General features: G+C 41.9%; 1 protein-coding gene across 1 annotated transcript in view; it reads right to left on the bottom strand.

The window, feature by feature from the left end:
• Positions 1 to 19,493, bottom strand: part of LOC139762766 (methionine--tRNA ligase, cytoplasmic-like) — a 121,469-nt gene that overhangs the window by 51,330 nt on the left and 50,646 nt on the right. The window contains exons 3-4 of the mRNA XM_071687889.1: positions 16,453 to 16,622; positions 13,007 to 13,123 (exon numbers count right to left, since the gene is read on the bottom strand). Coding sequence (XP_071543990.1) covers positions 13,007 to 13,123; positions 16,453 to 16,622 — 287 coding nt within the window. The remainder of the gene's footprint in view (positions 1 to 13,006; positions 13,124 to 16,452; positions 16,623 to 19,493) is intronic.

Below are 19,493 nucleotides of genomic sequence, written 5' to 3'. Positions count from 1 at the left end.
ATGTATAATGCACCGAAACCACGGCTCCCTTTCCACATCCAGGCACCACAGAACTTCCCATGGTTTACCCCAGACGCTTCACATGCCCTGGTTCAATCCATTCACAGCACGTCGACCCTGGTATACCACATTGTTCCAATTCACTCTATTCCTTGGATGCCTTTCACCCTTCTGCATGTTCAGGCCCCAATCACTCAAAATCTTTTTCACTCCATCTTTCCACCTCTAATTTGGTCTCCCACTTCTCCTCGTTCCCTCCGCCTCCGACACATATTTCCTCTTTGTCAATCTTTCCTCTCTCATTCTCTCCATGTGACCAAACCATTTCAAAACACCCTCTTCTGCTCTCTCAACCACACTCTTTTAATTACCAAACATCTCTCTTACCCTTTCATTACTTACTCAATCAAACCACCTCACACCACACATTGTCCTCAAACATCTCATTTCCACCCTCCACACAATTCTATCTATAGCCCACGCCTCGCACCCATATATCATTGTTGGAATTACAATTCCTTCAAACATACCCATTTTTGCTTTCCAAGATAACGTTCTTGACTTCCACACATTCTTCAATGCTCCCAGAACTTTCGCCCCCTCCCCCACCCTATGATTCACTTCCGCTTCCATGGTTCCATCCGCTGCCAAATCCACTCCCAGATATCTAAAACACTTCACTTTCTCCAGTTTTTCTCCATTCAAACTTACCTCCCAACTGACTTGTCCCTCAACCCTACTGTACCTAATAACCTTGCTCTTATTCACATTTACTCTCAGCTTTCTTCTTTCACATACTTTACCAAACTCCGTCACCAGCTTCTACAGTTTCTCACCCAAATCAGTCACCAATGTTGTATCATCAGCAAACAACAACTGACTCACTTACCAAGCTCTCTCATCCACAACAGACTGCATACTTGCCCCTCTTTCCAAAACTCTTGCATTCACCTCCCTAACAACCCCATCCATAAACAAATTAAACAACCATGGAGACATCACACACCCCTGCCGCACACCAACATTCACTGAGAACCAATCACTTTCCTCTCTTCCTACACATACACATGCCTTACATCCTCAATAAAAACTTTTCACTGCTTCTAACAACTTGCCTCCCACATAATATATTCTTAAAACCTTCCACAGAGCATCTCTATCAACTCTATCATATCCCTTCTCCAGATCGATAAATGCTAAATACAAATCCATTTGCTTTCCTAAGTATTTCTCACATACATTCTTCAAAGCAAACACCTGATCCACACATCCTCTACCACTTCTGAAACCACACTGCTCTTCCCTAATTTGATGCTCTGTACATGCCTTCACCCTCTCAATCAATACCCTCCCATATAATTTCCCAGGAATACTCAACAAAACATCTCCCACGCCTGTGATTTGAGCACACACTTTTATCCCCTTACAATGGCACTATGCAAGCATTCCGCAAATCCTCAAGCACCTCACCATGAGTCATACATACATAAATAATCTTACCAACCAGTCTACATTACAGTCACCCCCTTTTTTAAGAAATTCCACTGCAATACCATCCAAACCCGCTACCTTGCCGGCTTTCATCTTCCGCAAAGCTTTTACTACCTCTTCTCTGTTTACTAAATCATTCTCCCTAACTCTCTCACTTTGCACACTACCTCGACCAAAACACCCTATATCTGCCACTCTATCATCAAACACATTCAACAAACCTTCATAATACTCACTCCATCTCCTTCTCACATCACCACTACTTGTTATCACCTCCCCATTAGCCCCCTTCACTGATGTTCCCATTTGTTCCCTTGTCTTACGCACTTTATTTTCCTCCTTCCAAAATATCTTTTTATTCTCCCTAAAATTTAATGATACTCTCTCACCCCAACTCTCATTTGCCCTCTTTTTCACCTCTTGCACCTTTCTCTTGACCTCCTGCCTCTTTCTTTTATACATCTCCGACTCATTTGCATTATTTCCCTACAAAAATCATCCAAATGCCTCTCTCTTCTCTTTCACTAATAATCTTACTTCTTCATCCCACCACTCACTACCTTTTCTAATCTGCCCACCTCCCATGCTTTTCATGCCACAAGCATCTTTTGCACAAGCCATCACTGCTTCCCTGAATACATCCCTCCCATTCCTCCCCAACTCCCCTTATGTCCTTTGTTCTCACCTTTTTCCATTCTGTACTCAGTCTCTTCTGGTACTTCCTCACACAAGTCTCCTTCTCAAGCTCACTTACTCTCACCACTCTCTTCACCCCAACATTCTCTCTTCTTTTCTGAAAACCTCTACATATCTTCACTTTTGCCTCCACAAGATAATGATCAGACATCCCTCCAGTTGCACCTCTCAGCACATTAACATCCAAAAGTCTCTTTTTCACACGCCTATCAATTAACACGTAATCCAATAACGCTCTCTGGCCATCTCTCCCACTTACATATGTATACTTATGTATAACTCTCTTTTCAAACCAGGTATTCCCAATCACCACTCCTTTTTCAGCACATAAATCTACAAGCTCTTCATCATTTCCATTTACAACACTGAACACCCCATGTACACAAATTATTCCCTCAACTGCCACATTACTCACCTTTGCATTCAAACCACTCATTAATATAACCCAGTCTCAGGCATCAAAACTACTAACACACTCACTCAGCTGCTCCCAAACACTTGCCTCTCATGATCTTTCTTCTCATGCCCAGGTGCATATGCAGTGCATATGCACCAATAATCACCCATCTCTCTCCATCCTCTTTCAGTTTTACCTGTATCAATCTAGAGTTTAATTTCTTACACTCTATCACATACTCCCACCACTCCTGTTTCAGGAGTAGTGCCACTCCTTCCCTTGCTCTCGTCCTCTCACTAACACCTGACTTTACTCCCAAGACATTCCCAAACCACTCTTCCCCTTTACCCTTGAGCTTCGTTTCACTCAGAGCCAAAACATCCAGGTTCCTTTCCTCAAACATACAACCTATCTCTCCTTTTTTCTCATCTTGGTTACATCCACACACATTCAGACACCCTAATCTGAGCCTTCGAGTAGGATGAGCACTCCCTGCATGACTCCTTCTTCTGTTTCCCCTTTTAGAAAGTTAAAACTCAAGGAGGGGAGGGTTTCTAGCCCCCCCCCCCCCCCCCCCCCCCCCCGCTCCCATCCCCTTTAGTCGCCTTCTACGACACGTGAGGAATGTAGGAAGTATTCTTTCTCCCCTATCCCCAGGGATATCTCCCCTATCCCCAGGGAAATTTCCAATAATTCTTTGGAATGGTAAACATGAAAGGATACTTTGATCTAGTTCAATTTGGCTGAAGTCATGAGTGTGGCAAAAATGCCTTTTCTTTAGTACATAAATGAAACAAAAAATGAACAATATAGCTCATGATCTCAAGTCATGTTTTCATAAATTCTGCCATTCCCTACTGCATAATCTTAAAATTCCTATACATTACATTACCAATTTCACCCCTGGGAATAGGTGAAGAATACCATCTCCTGTGTGCCATAAAAAGGAAAAAGGGGGGCTGAAATATCCTGTTAAGGCAGAAGAGGTGAGCACATCAATTTTTTAAACCTAACTGCCTCTCCTGTTTTAGTAAGGTAGTGTTAATACAAATACACAACAGAATAATTTGTAGACATCCAGCCTCTAGCTGTAATGCACAATGTAGTAAAACTAAGACCTACTAACCACAGCCTAGCCCCAATTCATATGCCCTATTTAAGCTCTCTGACAGTAGGTTACCATATACCTCATCTTGCCCAACCGAATATCATACCCCAGTATCCTAGAGTTTTCTTCACTCACCCATCTCCTTCTCAGTCTCCTCTACCCTACCCCCTTACTCCATTTACTCAAGACATGTTGATCTTCTTAGTCAGTCTTTCTTTGTTAATCTCCTTCATTTTTCTACACTATGTCAACACATCTACTTCAGTTCTCTCAGTCAGAATATGCCTACTACCATATCTCTCTTACACTCATTCCTTACATGATCAACCTACCTTACACCCCAAACTGTTCTCATCCATCTTGTTTCTGAATGTTCAATGGTCTCCCTCTTGTGTTCAAGGCCCAAGACTCACATCCATACAGCAGTACTGACACTACTACACTGTACTTTCAACATATTCATCTTTGGCCTAAAGTATACTGGTCTCTCCTTCCACATGCTCTTTAATGCATCCAGGACCTTGCCATCTATTCCATTCTAGGACATACTTCAGCCTCTATACCTCCATCTGCTTTTATGTTCACTTCCTTGTACTAAGAGCATTCCAATTCCTCCTGGTCCTACCAATTCAAACTTACAATCAATCCATCTTGTCTAATCTCAACATCTACTTACTAGTGTGCACTGCTTGGTACCTTATAAGGCTTACTAGTGTGTACTGCTTGATACCTTATAAGGCTTACACTCTACACATTGCCTACTACCTATGCCATACTGATTACTAGCTACATCAATTTTCATTTGCTGGTGCATGAGTACCCCTAGCCGACATCATTCAGCTTTTACATTTTCTTTAACCAACTTTCCTGCTCATTCATTCTATCATCTGCAGAGAAAAAATAGCTTTATACAAGCAAGACAAGTGATGGAACAAAGAGAGGTGGTGAACAGAAATATCACTCTTAACATACAAGGAAAATGCAATGTGCTAGTCCTGCCACCAAGGCAAAATCTCACTGTAGTTAGTCAGACCATAAATCACTTTTACCGCTGGAAGTGATGGATATGAAAATGAACACTACTACTCCTGTTATCTCAGCATCTCAAAATACATAAGGAGCTTAACTCCAAAGATGGCAAACTGCATTATGGTAAGTGATGGAAACACCGTCACTGAGGCTCCACACATTCCCATATTAGGAAAGCAGGGCAACCAACGTGAAGCCAGATGCTACATCTTTGTTTGGAATTTTCCTCTGGTTTGTCATACAGTTTAACACTGAAGGGTAAAATCCATTTATCATCTAACTAAACCTGTGGGGAGCTAAGTGACATAGTTTCATACAAAAGTAGGACAGCCTCTATCACTGCAATGTTAAGATGCCTTAAAATCACTTCAATTCATCATATACTTTCAACATTCACCAGTCCCTCATCCAACTCCAACTGGAAATACGGTTGTCTATTTTCATTTCTAACCTTTTCGACTGTAATCCTCCTTGCTTTCTAGTTCACACATTTTTGACCTTCACAAAAATTTACCCAGCACAAATATCTTAAACCTTACCATCCAGTGACTCCAATTTGTCCACTCAAACCAGCTATCACAATGCACTTCTCACTAATCTCATTTTCTGACAATCCTTTCAAATCCTTTCTAAAATGCATCCCTAACCTATTCTAAGTCACTGTGCAGATGTATGCAGTCATTACTTTGGTCACTAATGTGGCGAACTAGAGTACTGAAATTAATACTCTAACTTTAGATATTTGTGACCAACCAACAATTCAAGCATCTCACTTGTTATCAAACACCCATGCCTTCTCTTGAATACCTAGCAGTGCCTTTCATTATGCCTGATCTCACAACATTCAACTCTATTCTAAACAAACATTCCACTACCTTTCAATTCCATTTTACATCCATCTGAATTACCCTTCCTGAAACATGTCCTAATGTTTTTTTGTTTTTTTTTGCCGCTGTCTCCCGCGTTTGCGAGGTAGTGCAAGGAAACAGACGAAAGAAATGGCCCAACCCACCCCCATACATATGTATATACATACGTCCACACACGCAAATATACATACCTACACAGCTTTCCATTGTTTACCCCAGACGCTTCACATGCCCTGATTCAATCCACTGACAGCACGTCAACCCCGGTATACCACATCGCTCCAATTCACTCTATTCCTTGCCCTCCTTTCACCCTCCTGCATGTTCAGGCCCCGATCACACAAAATCTTTTTCACTCCATCTTTCCACCTCCAATTTGGTCTCCCTCTTCTCCTCGTTCCCTCCACCTCCGACACATATATCCTCTTGGTCAATCTTTCCTCACTCATTCTCTCCATGTGCCCAAACCATTTCAAAACACCCTCTTCTGCTCTCTCAACCACGCTCTTTTTATTTCCACACATCTCTCTTACCCTTACGTTACTTACTCGATCAAACCACCTCACACCACACATTGTCCTCAAACATCTCATTTCCAGCACATCCATCCTCCTGCGCCCCACTCTATCCATAGCCCACGCCTCGCAACCATACAACATTGTTGGAACCACTATTCCTTCAAACATACCCATTTTTGCTTTCCGAGATAATGTTCTCGACTTCCACACATTCTTCAAGGCTCCCAGAATTTTCGCCCCCTCCCCCACCCTATGATCCACTTCCGCTTCCATGGTTCCATCCGCTGCCAGATCCACTCCCAGATATCTAAAACACTTCACTTCCTCCAGTTTTTCTCCATTCAAACTCACCTCCCAATTGACTTGCCCCTCAATCCTACTGTACCTAATAACCTTGCTCTTATTCACATTTACTCTTAACTTTCTTCTTTCACACACTTTACCAAACTCAGTCACCAGCTTCTGCAGTTTCTCACATGAATCAGCCACCAGCACTGTATCATCAGCGAACAACAACTGACTCACTTCCCAAGCTCTCTCATCCCCAACAGACTTCATACTTGCCCCTCTTTCCAAAACTCTTGCATTCACCTCCCTAACAACCCCATCCATAAACAAATTAAACAACCATGGAGACATCACACACCCCTGCCGCAAACCTACATTCACTGAGAACCAATCACTTTCCTCTCTTCCTACACGTACACATGCCCCACATCCTCGATAAAAACCCTTCACTGCTTCTAACAACTTGCCTCCCACACCATATATTCTTAATACCTTCCACAGAGCATCTCTATCAACTCTATCATATGCCTTCTCCAGATCCATAAATGCTACATACAAATCCATTTGCTTTTCTAAGTATTTCTCACATACATTCTTCAAAGCAAACACCTGATCCACACATCCTCTACCACTTCTGAAACCACACTGCTCTTCCCCAATCTGATGCTCTGTACATGCCTTCACCCTCTCAATCAATACCCTCCCATATAATTTACCAGGAATACTCAACAAACTTATACCTCTGTAATTTGTCCTACTGTATATCTACATTATGGCTCTCATGAAAGCATATGAAAAAGCTGATACAGATGCTTTGTGGAAGGTGCAATGAATGTACAAAGTGGGGAAAAAGGCTATCAGAAGCAGTAAAGAATTGTTTATCAAGAGAAGAGGATGAATGGTTTCAGATGAAGGTGGGCCTGTGGCAGGAATGTGTGATGTCAAAATGGCTGTATAGTTTGTTAATGGAAGGGATGGCAAGGAAGGTAAATGCAAGGGTTCTTGGAGAGATGGGCAAGAGCAGTCTTTAGGGAGTGGGAAGCCCTCAGAAGTGATTTGGTCGTTGTTTGCTGATGACACAGCACTGGTGGCAGATTCAAGTGAGAATCTACAGAAGTTAGTTTCTGAGTTTGGGAGATAGTGTGAAAAGAGAAAATTTGAGGTAAATGTGAATAAAATTCTGCAAGGCTAATAGGTTCAGCTGTGCAGAGACAGGTTAGCTAAGGTGTAAGTCTGAATGGAGAAAACATGGAAGTAAAATCCTTTAGATACCTGAGAGTGGACATGGCAGAGAACAAAACCATGAAAGTAGAAGTAAGTCACTGGCTGGGTGAGGGACTGAAGGTTCTAGGGGCAGCAAGAAATGTGTGAAAAGAGTGGTCACTATGTAAGAAGGCAAATTTGGGTATGTTTGAAAGTATAGTAGTCCTAATGATGTTGTATGGATGCCAGCCAGGGGCTATTGATGAGAATGTATGAAAGAAGACAACTGTGATTGAAACAGAATGTTTGAGGACAATATGTGGTGTGAGAAATATAGATAAAAAAGTAATGATGGGGTAAGAGAGAGGTATGGTAATAAGAAGGGTATGGTTAACAAAGCTGAAAGAGTGTGCTGAAAAGGTTTGGACATATGGATAAAATTAGTATAAGATTGAAAAAAAAAGAATACATGTGCCAGAAATGGAGGGGACAAGGAGAAGAAGAAGCCTAAACTGTATATAGGATGGGATACAAATGACTTCGAGTACTTTGTCCTGCATGTAGGAGGGTGAAAGGTGTCCATGGGATAAAGAGAAATGGAGGGATGTGGCACACAGGGGGCAATGTGCACTCAATGGACTGAACCAAGGCATATGAAGCAGCCCATCTGTGCCACCTAGGTTGGTTTTCATGCATTATAAATGAGTGAGAGAACAAATGAGAGTGAATGAGGCCTATCCTTCCTCTGTTCCTGGTGATACCTTGCTAATAAGGGAAAAGTGAACAAGTATGAAAAATGACATTCTTGGTTCTACTTGCACTTCACTCACCCACTGAATTTGAATGACTTAACACATGTGGCTGTAAGCATGCAACCTATGTCCGAAACCATAAACATTTTCTTGTAGAGGTACACCACCAATTTTCAGGCATTCTTGGTTCCAAAGCCTTGCCAGATTAACCATTTTGCCAAACCAACCGTGGTCACATAATGATAATTCATCAACACACCTCTAACCCACTAACCAATAATTATACATCTCCCATGTGTCTAAAGTATACCATGGACTGCTAGAAATTAAATTAAACAAATACTAAATGTTTGAGCACCCTAAGATGGTAAGTCTGTCCTTAGATTGTTTGAATCCTGTGGGGTCTTCTTCGTCTTCTGTTGTTAGTGTTTTCCTAGCTGTGCATCGCCAGAATAATGCAGTTTCATCTGCATTATACACCTGCTCAAGACTGAGTTGCTCGTCAGCTACGAGTTTCACAAATTCGTCCACATACTCGGCAGCTCCTTCATGGTTTGTAGACAGCTTTTCTCCACACACTTTATTCATGGAAGTTCCCTGACGCTTCTTGAATCTTTGAAGCCATCCTTCACTATAGTCACGCTCATATTGTAATTTAAGTTATTCATGGAAAAACTTAGCCTGGTCCATTATCATGGTACTTGACAAGTCCATTCCATCACTCTGATGCTGTCGATACCATTCCATCATCACTCGATTGTGCTCAGTACTCTTACCATATTTCATAGTTTTTCTAATCATCATTTGCTTCTTGAAATTGCTGTCTGCATAGAATTTCAATATTTTCTTCCTTTGCTTCTTTATATCATAAAAAACTGATGAACCAATACTGTAGATGTCACATAGCTAATGCACTTAAACTCCACAGTCCATTTTTTCAAAAGTTCTACTTTATCTTGAATCGATATGGACTGGTGTTTACGTTTGATAATACGACTGATGCTCTCATATGTCTTTAGAAGCCATTGCTAGGGTAAATTTGAGCAAAATAAGCTAAGAATCTCACAAAATTGAGGTATCACCACCAAGTGCAGTGTAAAGAATGTAAATAAGTGTGCTCTACACACAACGCCATCTGTGGCCGCCCGGTAAACTAGTCTGGTGGCCTCAGTAAATTCAAGTCCCCTCACGTAATTTTGTCCGGACTAAAGGAGGTGCTGAACCATCAGTTGCCAGAAATTCGGTGGTGCATCTGTACAATCTAACCTTAGGGAGATAAGAGGTTTGCCTCCTCTAACTACAACAGTTTGTTTTCACCTACCCACAGACTTATTAAGGTTACAGAGTAAAACATGATATGGGATACAGAAATACAAATAAGAAAGTGCAAAATTCAACAGTATAAAATATCTGAATGGTGCTACCCTTTGCACATGGCTAAAAAAGTAAGAGCCATTTATGGAAGAATATCTATGAAGTAAGGGGAGAGGGGGAGGAATGGGATGTATTTAGGGAATCAGTAATGGAGTGCGCAAAAGATGCTTGTGGCATGAGAAGCGTGGGAGGTGGGTTGATTAGAAAGGGTAGTGAGTGGTGGGATGAAGAAGTAAGATTATTAGTGAAAGAGAAGAGAGAGGCATTTGGACGATTTTTGCAGGGAAAAAATGCAATTGAGTGGGAGATGTATAAAAGAAAGAGACAGGAGGTCAAGAGAAAGGTGCAAGAGGTGAAAAAGAGGGCAAATGAGAGTTGGGGTGAGAGAGTATCATTAAAGTTTAGGGAGAATAAAAAGATGTTCTGGAAGGAGGTAAAGAAAGTGCGTAAGACAAGGGAGCAAATGGGAACTTCAGTGAAGGGCGCTAATGGGGAGGTGATAACAAGTAGTGGTGATGTGAGAAGGAGATGGAGTGAGTATTTTGAAGGTTTGCTGAATGTGTTTGATGATAGAGTGGCAGATATAGGGTGTTTTGGTCGAGGTGGTGTGCAAAGTGAGAGGGTTAGGGAAAATGATTTGTGTGAAAGAAGAAAGTTAAGAGTAAATGTGAATAAGAGCAAGGTTATTAGGTACAGTAGGGTTGAGGGTCAAGTCAATTGGGAGGTAAGTTTGAATGGAGAAAAACTGCAGGAAGTAAAGTGTTTTAGATATCTGGGAGTGGATCTGGCAGCGGATGGAACCATGGAAGCGGAAGTGAATCATAGGGTGGGGGAGGGGGCGAAAATCCTGGGAGCCTTGAAGAATGTGTGGAAGTCGAGAACATTATCTCGGAAAGCAAAAATGGGTATGTTTGAAGGAATAGTGGTTCCAACAATGTTGTATGGTTGTGAGGCGTGGGCTATGGATAGAGTTGTGCGCAGGAGGGTGGATGTGCTGGAAATGAGATGTCTGAGGACAATGTGTGGTGTGAGGTGGTTTGATCAAGTAAGTAATGTAAGGGCAAGAGAGATGTGTGGAAATAAAAAGAGCGTGGTTGAGAGAGCAGAAGAGGGTGTTTTGAAATGGTTTGGGCACATGGAGAGAATGAGTGAGGAAAGATTGACCAAGAGGATATATGTGTCAGAGGTGGAGGGAACGAGGAGAAGTGGGAGACCAAATTGGAGGTGGAAAGATGGAGTGAAAAAAGATTTTGAGTGATCGGGGCCTGACCATGCAGGAGGGTGAAAGGCGGGCAAGGAATAGAGTGAATTGGATCGATGTGGTATACCGGGGTTGACATGCTGTCAGTGGATTGAATCAGGGCATGTGAAGCGTCTGGGGTAAACCATGGAAAGTTGTGCGGGGCCTGGATGTGGAAAGGGTGCTGTGGTTTCGGGCATTATTGCATGACAGCTAGAGACTGAGTGTGAACGAATGGGGCCTTTGTTGTCTTTTCTTAGCGCTACCTCGCACACATGAGGGGGGAGGGGGATGGTATTCCATGTGCGGCGAGGTGGCGATGGGAATGAATAAAGGCAGACAGTGTGAATTGTGCGCATGGGTATGTGTGTCTGTGTGTGTATATATATGTGTACACTGAGATGTATAGGTATGTATATTTGCGTGTGTGGACTTGTATGTATATACATGTGTATGGGGGTGGGTTGGGCCATTTCTTTCGTCTGTTTCCTTGCGCTACCTCGCAAACGCGGGAGACAGCGACAAAGAAAAATAAATATATAAAAATAAATATCTATGAAATAAACACATCATTTGACAATATATTCTTGGGAAGGTAATGACAGCAGGTCAACATGTTCCATAAAATTGGGTGGGAATTTTGTTACTGAAAGGAATATTGGGACTACTTTTTACTCTTTGACTATTGGTTGATTTTGTAAAAATCGGTAGTAATATGAAAAAAAATGTTTTCAGTTCTTTCTTTCCCATATAATATGAGAGAAATACATGTAAAATCAAAGGACATATACATAGAAATAAGCTAACATAACTTATATGGCCATAGTATAGCATTAAAGTTAATGTATAAAGCCCGGATTAGAATGATCTTTCATTAAGATGGGCTGCACCAAAGGTTACTACCAATAAGGGAAAGTTTAGGTTTTGTTACTGTATCTTTGTCTCCTGCTAGTAGATCTTGGTGCATAAATTTCAGAGCCTGTAATGCACTTATGTAACACTTTCAGTCATAAGTGATTTCCCTAGGAACCTAATACTTTTCTTGGGTATCAATTACTTAAAAAGAATTTCAATATATTGTTCAAGAAAATGTAACTAATTTGAATAAACTTTCCCTTATTTCAAGAAGCATATAATACCTATATATCCATCAGCTATTTAATTTGGTTCATGTTTATACAGGGTGGATACAGCGCATACATCTCACCTCAATCATAAATCTTTGATTTACATCAAGTATACAATAGTGAACGGTGGCTTTCACAGTGCTATAACACGTAATACAACTCTTAAAACAATACTCACACGAAAGCCTCACTTATGGATGGATTAACTTTCTTTATTTCAGTTCTAAACTAATAATGACTATCAAAAAATTATCTAGTTCTTCCAACCTGGTAGTAGCTGGTAAATAGTCACTGACCAGGGAGGTACATTACCGGTACTACTAGCCTAGGTATTGGAAGGGTTGGTTAGTGACAGCTGCACAGTGAGCCAGCATTCAGTGGTTTCAAGTTGCACTCCTCGGACCCAGGTAACTCTCTCTTCTTTCTGTCTCACCAATCTCTTGTTATACATAACACTTGACAACACTCAATTCCCACAACTCATTCTTCATAACTAATTTTTCCTTGCGGTGAGCACTATGAGCTAAGGGGGAACATTAAACAGGAGCACTGAGTAGAAGCATTAGGAGGAAGTAGATGGTAGGAATATTAAAAGTGAGTATTAGGGAGACATAACAGGTAGAAGTAGTTGGTGGGAACTTTGTTAGGAATCTCTGAAAACACTGCACCAGAGTTGCCTTCTGCCAGTGGCCTGTTAAGGGTTAGAACTAAAAATTAAAAAGCGGCACTGGAGTTCACCAGTTATGGAAACTCTTTCTGTGGCCACCCACTTGAGGGAGTTCTTGATAGGAACAGGTATCAAAGATGCAAACAGATAGACCATCCATCTTAAATGTATATCTTACAAAAGAGTTCCATGATATATCTATCATCTTTCAACTTATTGTGAAAGATTACACATAAAAGGATCAAACCTTGGTATTCAGGTGGTTGGTAGAGTTCAGGCTGGCCAGCAATGAGTTTAGGGCAACTCGCAGAGATTTGTCTTCCCGCCCTCCAGAGAGTGATGTCAGGTAAGGCACAAGAATAGGCTGAAATATGAAACATTACCTTCATGAATGTGATCTGCTATATGTGGTGTGACAGTAAGTAAATGCATATTCTGATAAACAAAAATTTTGCTTTGAGGCTTACAAGGTCCATTAGCAAAGATTAGCAGCAGAGAAATATGCTGGCTTGACTCATTCAAGCTTGAATATACATTAAACAAAAACTAAACGCAAATAAAGTGATATTGTCATTCCAGTGGAATTTTGTATCAATCTAAAATCACTCCAAGTCCAATTCTTATAAAAGAGTTTTGTGTACCAAGGAATTCTTTCTATAGGCTTCTGAACTCCAAGGCTGTGCTACTTCCTGTAGCAGGTAAATGCTGACTCCTTTGGAATGAGAAGTGCATTAGTGGGACTTCAAACCTAATGATATGGCCTCACTAATGATGATTTTTCACTTGCAGTGTAATGATAAGCAGCCAGAGTCCTAAATGAATAACTTTCTTATTCAGCTGTTAAAAATCTGATTCATCTGAATGTGGCTCATAACAAAGGTATGATATAAAAAATTTACTCATAAAGTCAATGTGACCATGTAACCAGTTATTTCCATACTCCATGTTTACCTTACTAGTACAGCCTACATCAACTACAAATTCATGATACTTGAAAAAGACAAATTACACACAAACTGGAAGTAGTGGGTAAGAATATTAGACAGGAGTGCTGAGAATGACTATAAGTACCTAAGCATTCTTGTTCGAATAGGAGGCAGGCACAAGTCCTATGGTGCCCTGATAGAAGAGGGGCTCCTTAACATCACCAGAGCCCCTCTAAAACCTCAACAAAGGCTTGTGATCCTCGTAGACCACCTAGTGCCAAAGCTCATGCACCGCTTGGTGCTGGGGGAAGTCTATAAGATGCAGCTAGCACGCATGAACAGGCAGGTTATGGTTGCGATTCGCCCCTGGCTCTGCCTAGCCCATGACATGCCCTGCGCATACTTCCACACGGAGGCAGGAGATGGTGGACTTGGTATACTGGATTTTGTCTCGATTGTTCGGCTGGATAAACAAGCCAGGTTCGAGAAGTTACTCGCCCTTGTCTGACCCGGTGATTCAGGCGGTCGTCCGGGAGCCTGCAGTTATGAGTAAGCTGCATCGCTGGTCCAGACCTGTGTGTACTGCTGGTCGACAGGTGAATAACAAGCTTGAATGCCATCGCACATGGAGGGTCAGTCTGATCAGCACTGTTGATGGTGCAAGTCTCACTCCATCTGCTACCGTGCCTCAGGTCAGCAGAGGGGTAAACAGTGGGAACCATTACTAACCAGAGCTAATTGTGTGAAAGCTGTCCAAGAGAGGATAGGTGCTTTACCTACCCCTGCCAAGGCTGCCAAAAGCCGGCCCAAGAACAACAGCCTCTGTGACACTTGTCATAAGCCCGGTACACTTGAGAGAATCTCTCAGGTATGCCCACAGACCCACAGGGGTAGAGTAAAGTGGCACAACAACATATGTGTCCATTTGGCTGGCCAGCTGAGGCAGAAAGGGTATGAAGTGGCCTGCGAGCTTCGCAGTCCTATTGCAGTGTCCTTTAGGAAGCCAGACATCATGGCTTCCAAAGGTACATAGGCTCATATAACTGACACACAAGTCTCTGGTGTGCACTTCGTGCTCTCAGCTGCACATCAAAGTAAGTGCAGCTATTACGGCACCATGGAAGTCCTTCAAGGTGTATGGGATCTTACCGGCAAAGACACCATGCATACATCTGCCACTGTTAACTGGAATGGTACATGGTGCCAAGAGAGTGCAAGTGCACTCTGAGGGTTAGGGCTTTCCTACTGGAACCTTGAGGTGTGCTCCGTGAAAGCCCTAACCTGGGCCCACTCCCTTCACAGGATGTGGTCCAAGAGCACAGATTGATAGGTGCCAGCCCGGTACATCTGGTATCAGTCCTCGGGCTGGAGGGGGTTTTTCCCCTTTGTGCGCTTGCAGTGGGCAGGACTTGGTCATCCCCCCGAAGCTACAAGGGTAGGTACCAGTTCCAGAAGGTAGTTTGTTGTAACGGGAAGTGGACATCTTGGCAGGGCTAGTCTGCTACTCCCAATTCATCAAGCCGCATTAAAAGGTGAGCAGTGCTGGGTGGGTCATATGTGTATGGTGGGTAAGGTGCTTTTCGAACCACCATCTGACTACCACCTCTCTACTTACTTTGACCTTTGCTATCAGCATTCTGCTCTGCCATCTTCCTCTTAATGTGTCCATACACACCTTCCTTCGAATCACAGCTTCTTTCTTTATCTAAACTTTGCGTCTCACCTGCTTTACCTTGCACAGTAGTTAGCCTTTCCTGCACCTTCCATTATTAATTGGGTATCGATGATTAGAAGCAGCAGGTATGAACATCTGGTGGAAGCATTTCATAATAGTAGTAGATATGAACATAAGGTAGAAGTTGATAGAAACATTAGTAGGAGCCTCTGAAAACAGTGTCAGAGTTGCCCACCTCTGCCAGTGGCCTGTTAAGAGAGAGGCACTTAAGGCTAAGGAAGTAGCACTGGAGTTTACCAATCATGGAGACCTTTTTGCCATGGCCACCCACTTAAGGGAGTTCCTGAAGGCAATGGGCATCAGAGATGTAAATAGACAGATAGATAGATAGACAAAATTCATGAGGCAGGTGGGATGACATCATACTTTTTCCATGACTAGTCTGTCTGCATTAGAAAAGTAACTCTCCTGAAGAAATTCCTTAGTAGACATACAGCAGCAGAAACATCTGCTAGCATCAACTAACTGATGTCACATGATTAACTGACAACACCATCATCATTCACCAGTTATCAAAGATGCTCCTACAAAAATACAAGCATATGTAAATTAGGAAGAAGCATACTTATTTCTTGGGCAGCAATCTAATGACTAATATTCTATAATGTAATCAATACTAAATCCTAGCCTGCCTACTCTATAAAAAGATTTGAACAGTAATAAACTAACTACACTAACTGATTAGTAGGTGGATGGGGTGGTTAGGGAGGTGAATGCTAGAGTTTTAGAGAGAGGAGCGAGTATGCAGTCTGTTTGGGATGAGAGGGCCTGGAAAGTGACTCAGTTGTTGTTCGCCGATGATACAGCACTGATGGTTGATTCAAGAGAAACTGCAAAAGTTGGTGACTGAGTTTGGAAGAAATGTGTAACAATCTATCTTTAGGTAAATAATGAACTAAAGCTTGCAAATAATGTGACAATAATAATCTGATTTCATCTTCTGCAAGCCATTTTTGCTTTGACAACTTTCTTTTCAAAATAATTTCTCATACCTCTAACGAATAAAAAGCTTAAAAGCATATCAACTCTAACCTGGAGCTCAGATGCTTCCCACTCAAGCCATTTTTCAGAGTCTTGGGTACAGCAGTTATCACTGAGAGGCTTCTCAGAAGAACGAAGGAGATACAGGACAGCACTGTTTCCATGAAGACTGAATTCGGTGTTCCCTTCTCTCACCTTCAGCAATGCCCCTGAAGGAACAACTACCAAAGGAAATATGATTAGCCCTTTAACACTCAAAACCAAACATCTTTGACACATGACCAACATCTACAGAAAATCTTCACACTGAAAATTCCAGCCACAATTCAAGTCTACATTCTGGATAGGGGTAGGAAGAAGGTTGTATGGGGGTGCCAAATAATTCCCCAAGAAAATCACTCAGTTATGCCAGACATGAGAGGGAAGGAAAGTGCACACATTGTTTTGATGCTGACACATCTGCAAATCATTGCTGGAAATCATCCACTTTTTACTTTTCCAAAAGAAGGAACAAAGAAGGGGGCCAAGTGAGGATTTTCTAAGGCTCACTCCTCAGTTCTTGACGCTACCTCACCAATGCATGAAACGGCAAATATGTATGAATATATATATATATATATATATCATTTTTTTCATATTCACCATTTCCCGCGTTAGCACATGACCCTTGTATGCTACACAGTTCCACTTCACTTGATCCTGCACACACCCTTTACTTTCCTGCATGTTCAAGCCCTGATGGCTCAAATTGTTTTTCACTCAATCCTACCACCACCAATTTGATCTCCCCATTCTCATTATTCCCTACACATATATTCTCTTTGTCAACCTTTACTCAGTCACTCTTTCAATATGTCCAAACCATTTCAGCACAACCTCTTCAGGTGTATCAACCACACTCTTTCTATTACCAAAGCCCTTTCTTACCATTTCACTACTTACTCAATCAATCCACTTCGCACCAAACGTTGTTCTAGGACATTTCACTTCTGATACATCCACACTTTTCCATGCACTCTTATCTATAGCCCATGCCTTGCATCTGTGTGGTACTGATGGGACAACTATACCTTCAAACATACCCATTTTTTTCCTCTCAGATAACGATTTGATTTGATGTCATGTCCACTCTAAAGTAATCAAAACACTACACCCTTCAATTTTTCTCATTCAAACTTACACCACAACTAACTTGTCCAAACCCTGCTAAACATAACTTTGCTTTTAGTCACATTTACTCTCAACTTCCTCCTTTCGCACACTCTTCTAAATTTAGTCACCAATTTCTGTAGTTTCTCTCTTGAATCTGCCACTGGCACTGTATCATCAAAAGACAACAACTGACTTTTGTCTGGCCCTCTCATCTCCTAAAAACTGCATACTCACTCCTCTCTCCAAGACTCTCACACTTGGCTGCCACACCATCCTATCCATAATCAAATGAAATAACCATGGTGACATCGAACACCCCTTTTGCAGACCAACCCTCACTTGAGACCATTTACTCTCCTCTTTTTCTACTCATACAAATGCTTTGAACCTTTGATAAAAATTTCTTACTACTTCAAGTAGCTCTCCTCCAACACTGTATATTCTTCAGACCTTCTAAGTTATTGACCTCTTAAAATATTTAGTTGATGTATTGGATAATGTAGGTTTGTGACAGGAGTGTGTGATGTTTCCATGGTTGTTTAATTTGTTTATGGATGGGGTTGTTAGGGAGGTGAATGCAAGGGGTTGGGAAAGAGGGGCAAGTATGAAGTCTGTTGGGGATGAGAGAGCTTGGGAAGTGAGTCAGTTGTTGTTCACTGATGATACAGCGCTGGTGGCTGATTCATGTGAGAAACTGCAGAAGCTGGTGACTGAGTTTGGTAAAGTGTGCGAAAGAAGAAAGTTGAGAGTAAATGTGAATAAGAGCAAGGTTACAAGGTACAGTAGGGTTGAGGGTCAAGTCAATTGGGAGGTAAGTTTGAACGGAGAAAAACTGGAGGAAGTGAAGTGTTTTAGATATCTGGGAGTGGACTTGGCAGCGGATGGAACCATGGAAGCGGAAGTGAATCATAGGGTGGGAGAGGGGGCGAAAGTTCTGGGAGCCTTGAAGAATGTGTGGAAGTCAAGAACATTATCTCGGAAAGCAAAAATGGGTATGTTTGAAGGAATAGTGGTTCCAACAATGTTGTATGGTTGCGACGCATGGGCTATGGATTGAGCTGTGCGCAGGAGGGTGGATGTGCTGGAAATGAGATGTTTGAGGACAATATGTGGTGTGAGGTGGTTTGATCGAGTAAGTAATAATAGGGTAAGAGAGATGTGTGGTAATAAAAAGAGTGTGGTTGAGAGAGCAGAAGATGGTGTTTTCAAATGGTTTGGTCACATGGAGAGAATGAGTGAGGAAAGATTGACCAAGAGGGTATATGTGTCAAAGGTGGAAGGAACGAGGAGAAGTGGGAGACCAAATTGGAGGTGGAAAGATGGAGTGAAAAAGATTTTGAGTGATCAGGGCCTGAACATGCAGGAGGGTGAAAGGCGTGCAAGGAATAGAGTGAATTGGAACAATGTGGTATACCAGGGTCGACATGCCATCAATGGATTGAACCAGGGCATGTGAAGCATCTGGGGTAAACCATGGAAAGTTGTGTGGGGCCTGGATGTGGAAAGGGAGCTGTGTTTTCGGTGCATTATTACATGACAGCTAGAGACTGAGTGTGAACGAATGGGGCCTTAGTTGTCTTCCTAGCACTCCCTCACGCAAATGAGGGAGGAGGGGGTTGTTATTTCATATGTGGCAGGGTGGCGATGGGAATGAATAAAAGCAGACAGTATGAATTGCGTACATGTGTATATATGTATCTGTCTGTATGTGTATATATATGTATACATTGAGATGTATAGGAATGTATATTTGCATGTGTAGACGTGTATGTATATACATGTGTATGTGGGTGGGTTGGGCCATTCTTTCGTCTGTTTCCTTGCCCTACCTTGCTAACGCAGGAGACAGCGACAAAGCAAAATAAATAAATAAATAAATAGTACTGGATAATATTAATTTACCTGTTTCAAAGTCTGTTTTTATTGAACTGATAAAATTG

Source organism: Panulirus ornatus, chromosome 3 (genome assembly GCF_036320965.1).
Source record: "Panulirus ornatus isolate Po-2019 chromosome 3, ASM3632096v1, whole genome shotgun sequence".
Lineage (NCBI taxonomy): Eukaryota > Metazoa > Arthropoda > Malacostraca > Decapoda > Palinuridae > Panulirus > Panulirus ornatus.
Note: the sequence above shows the minus strand (reverse complement) of the source record. Positions and strands in the feature narration are given on the sequence as shown.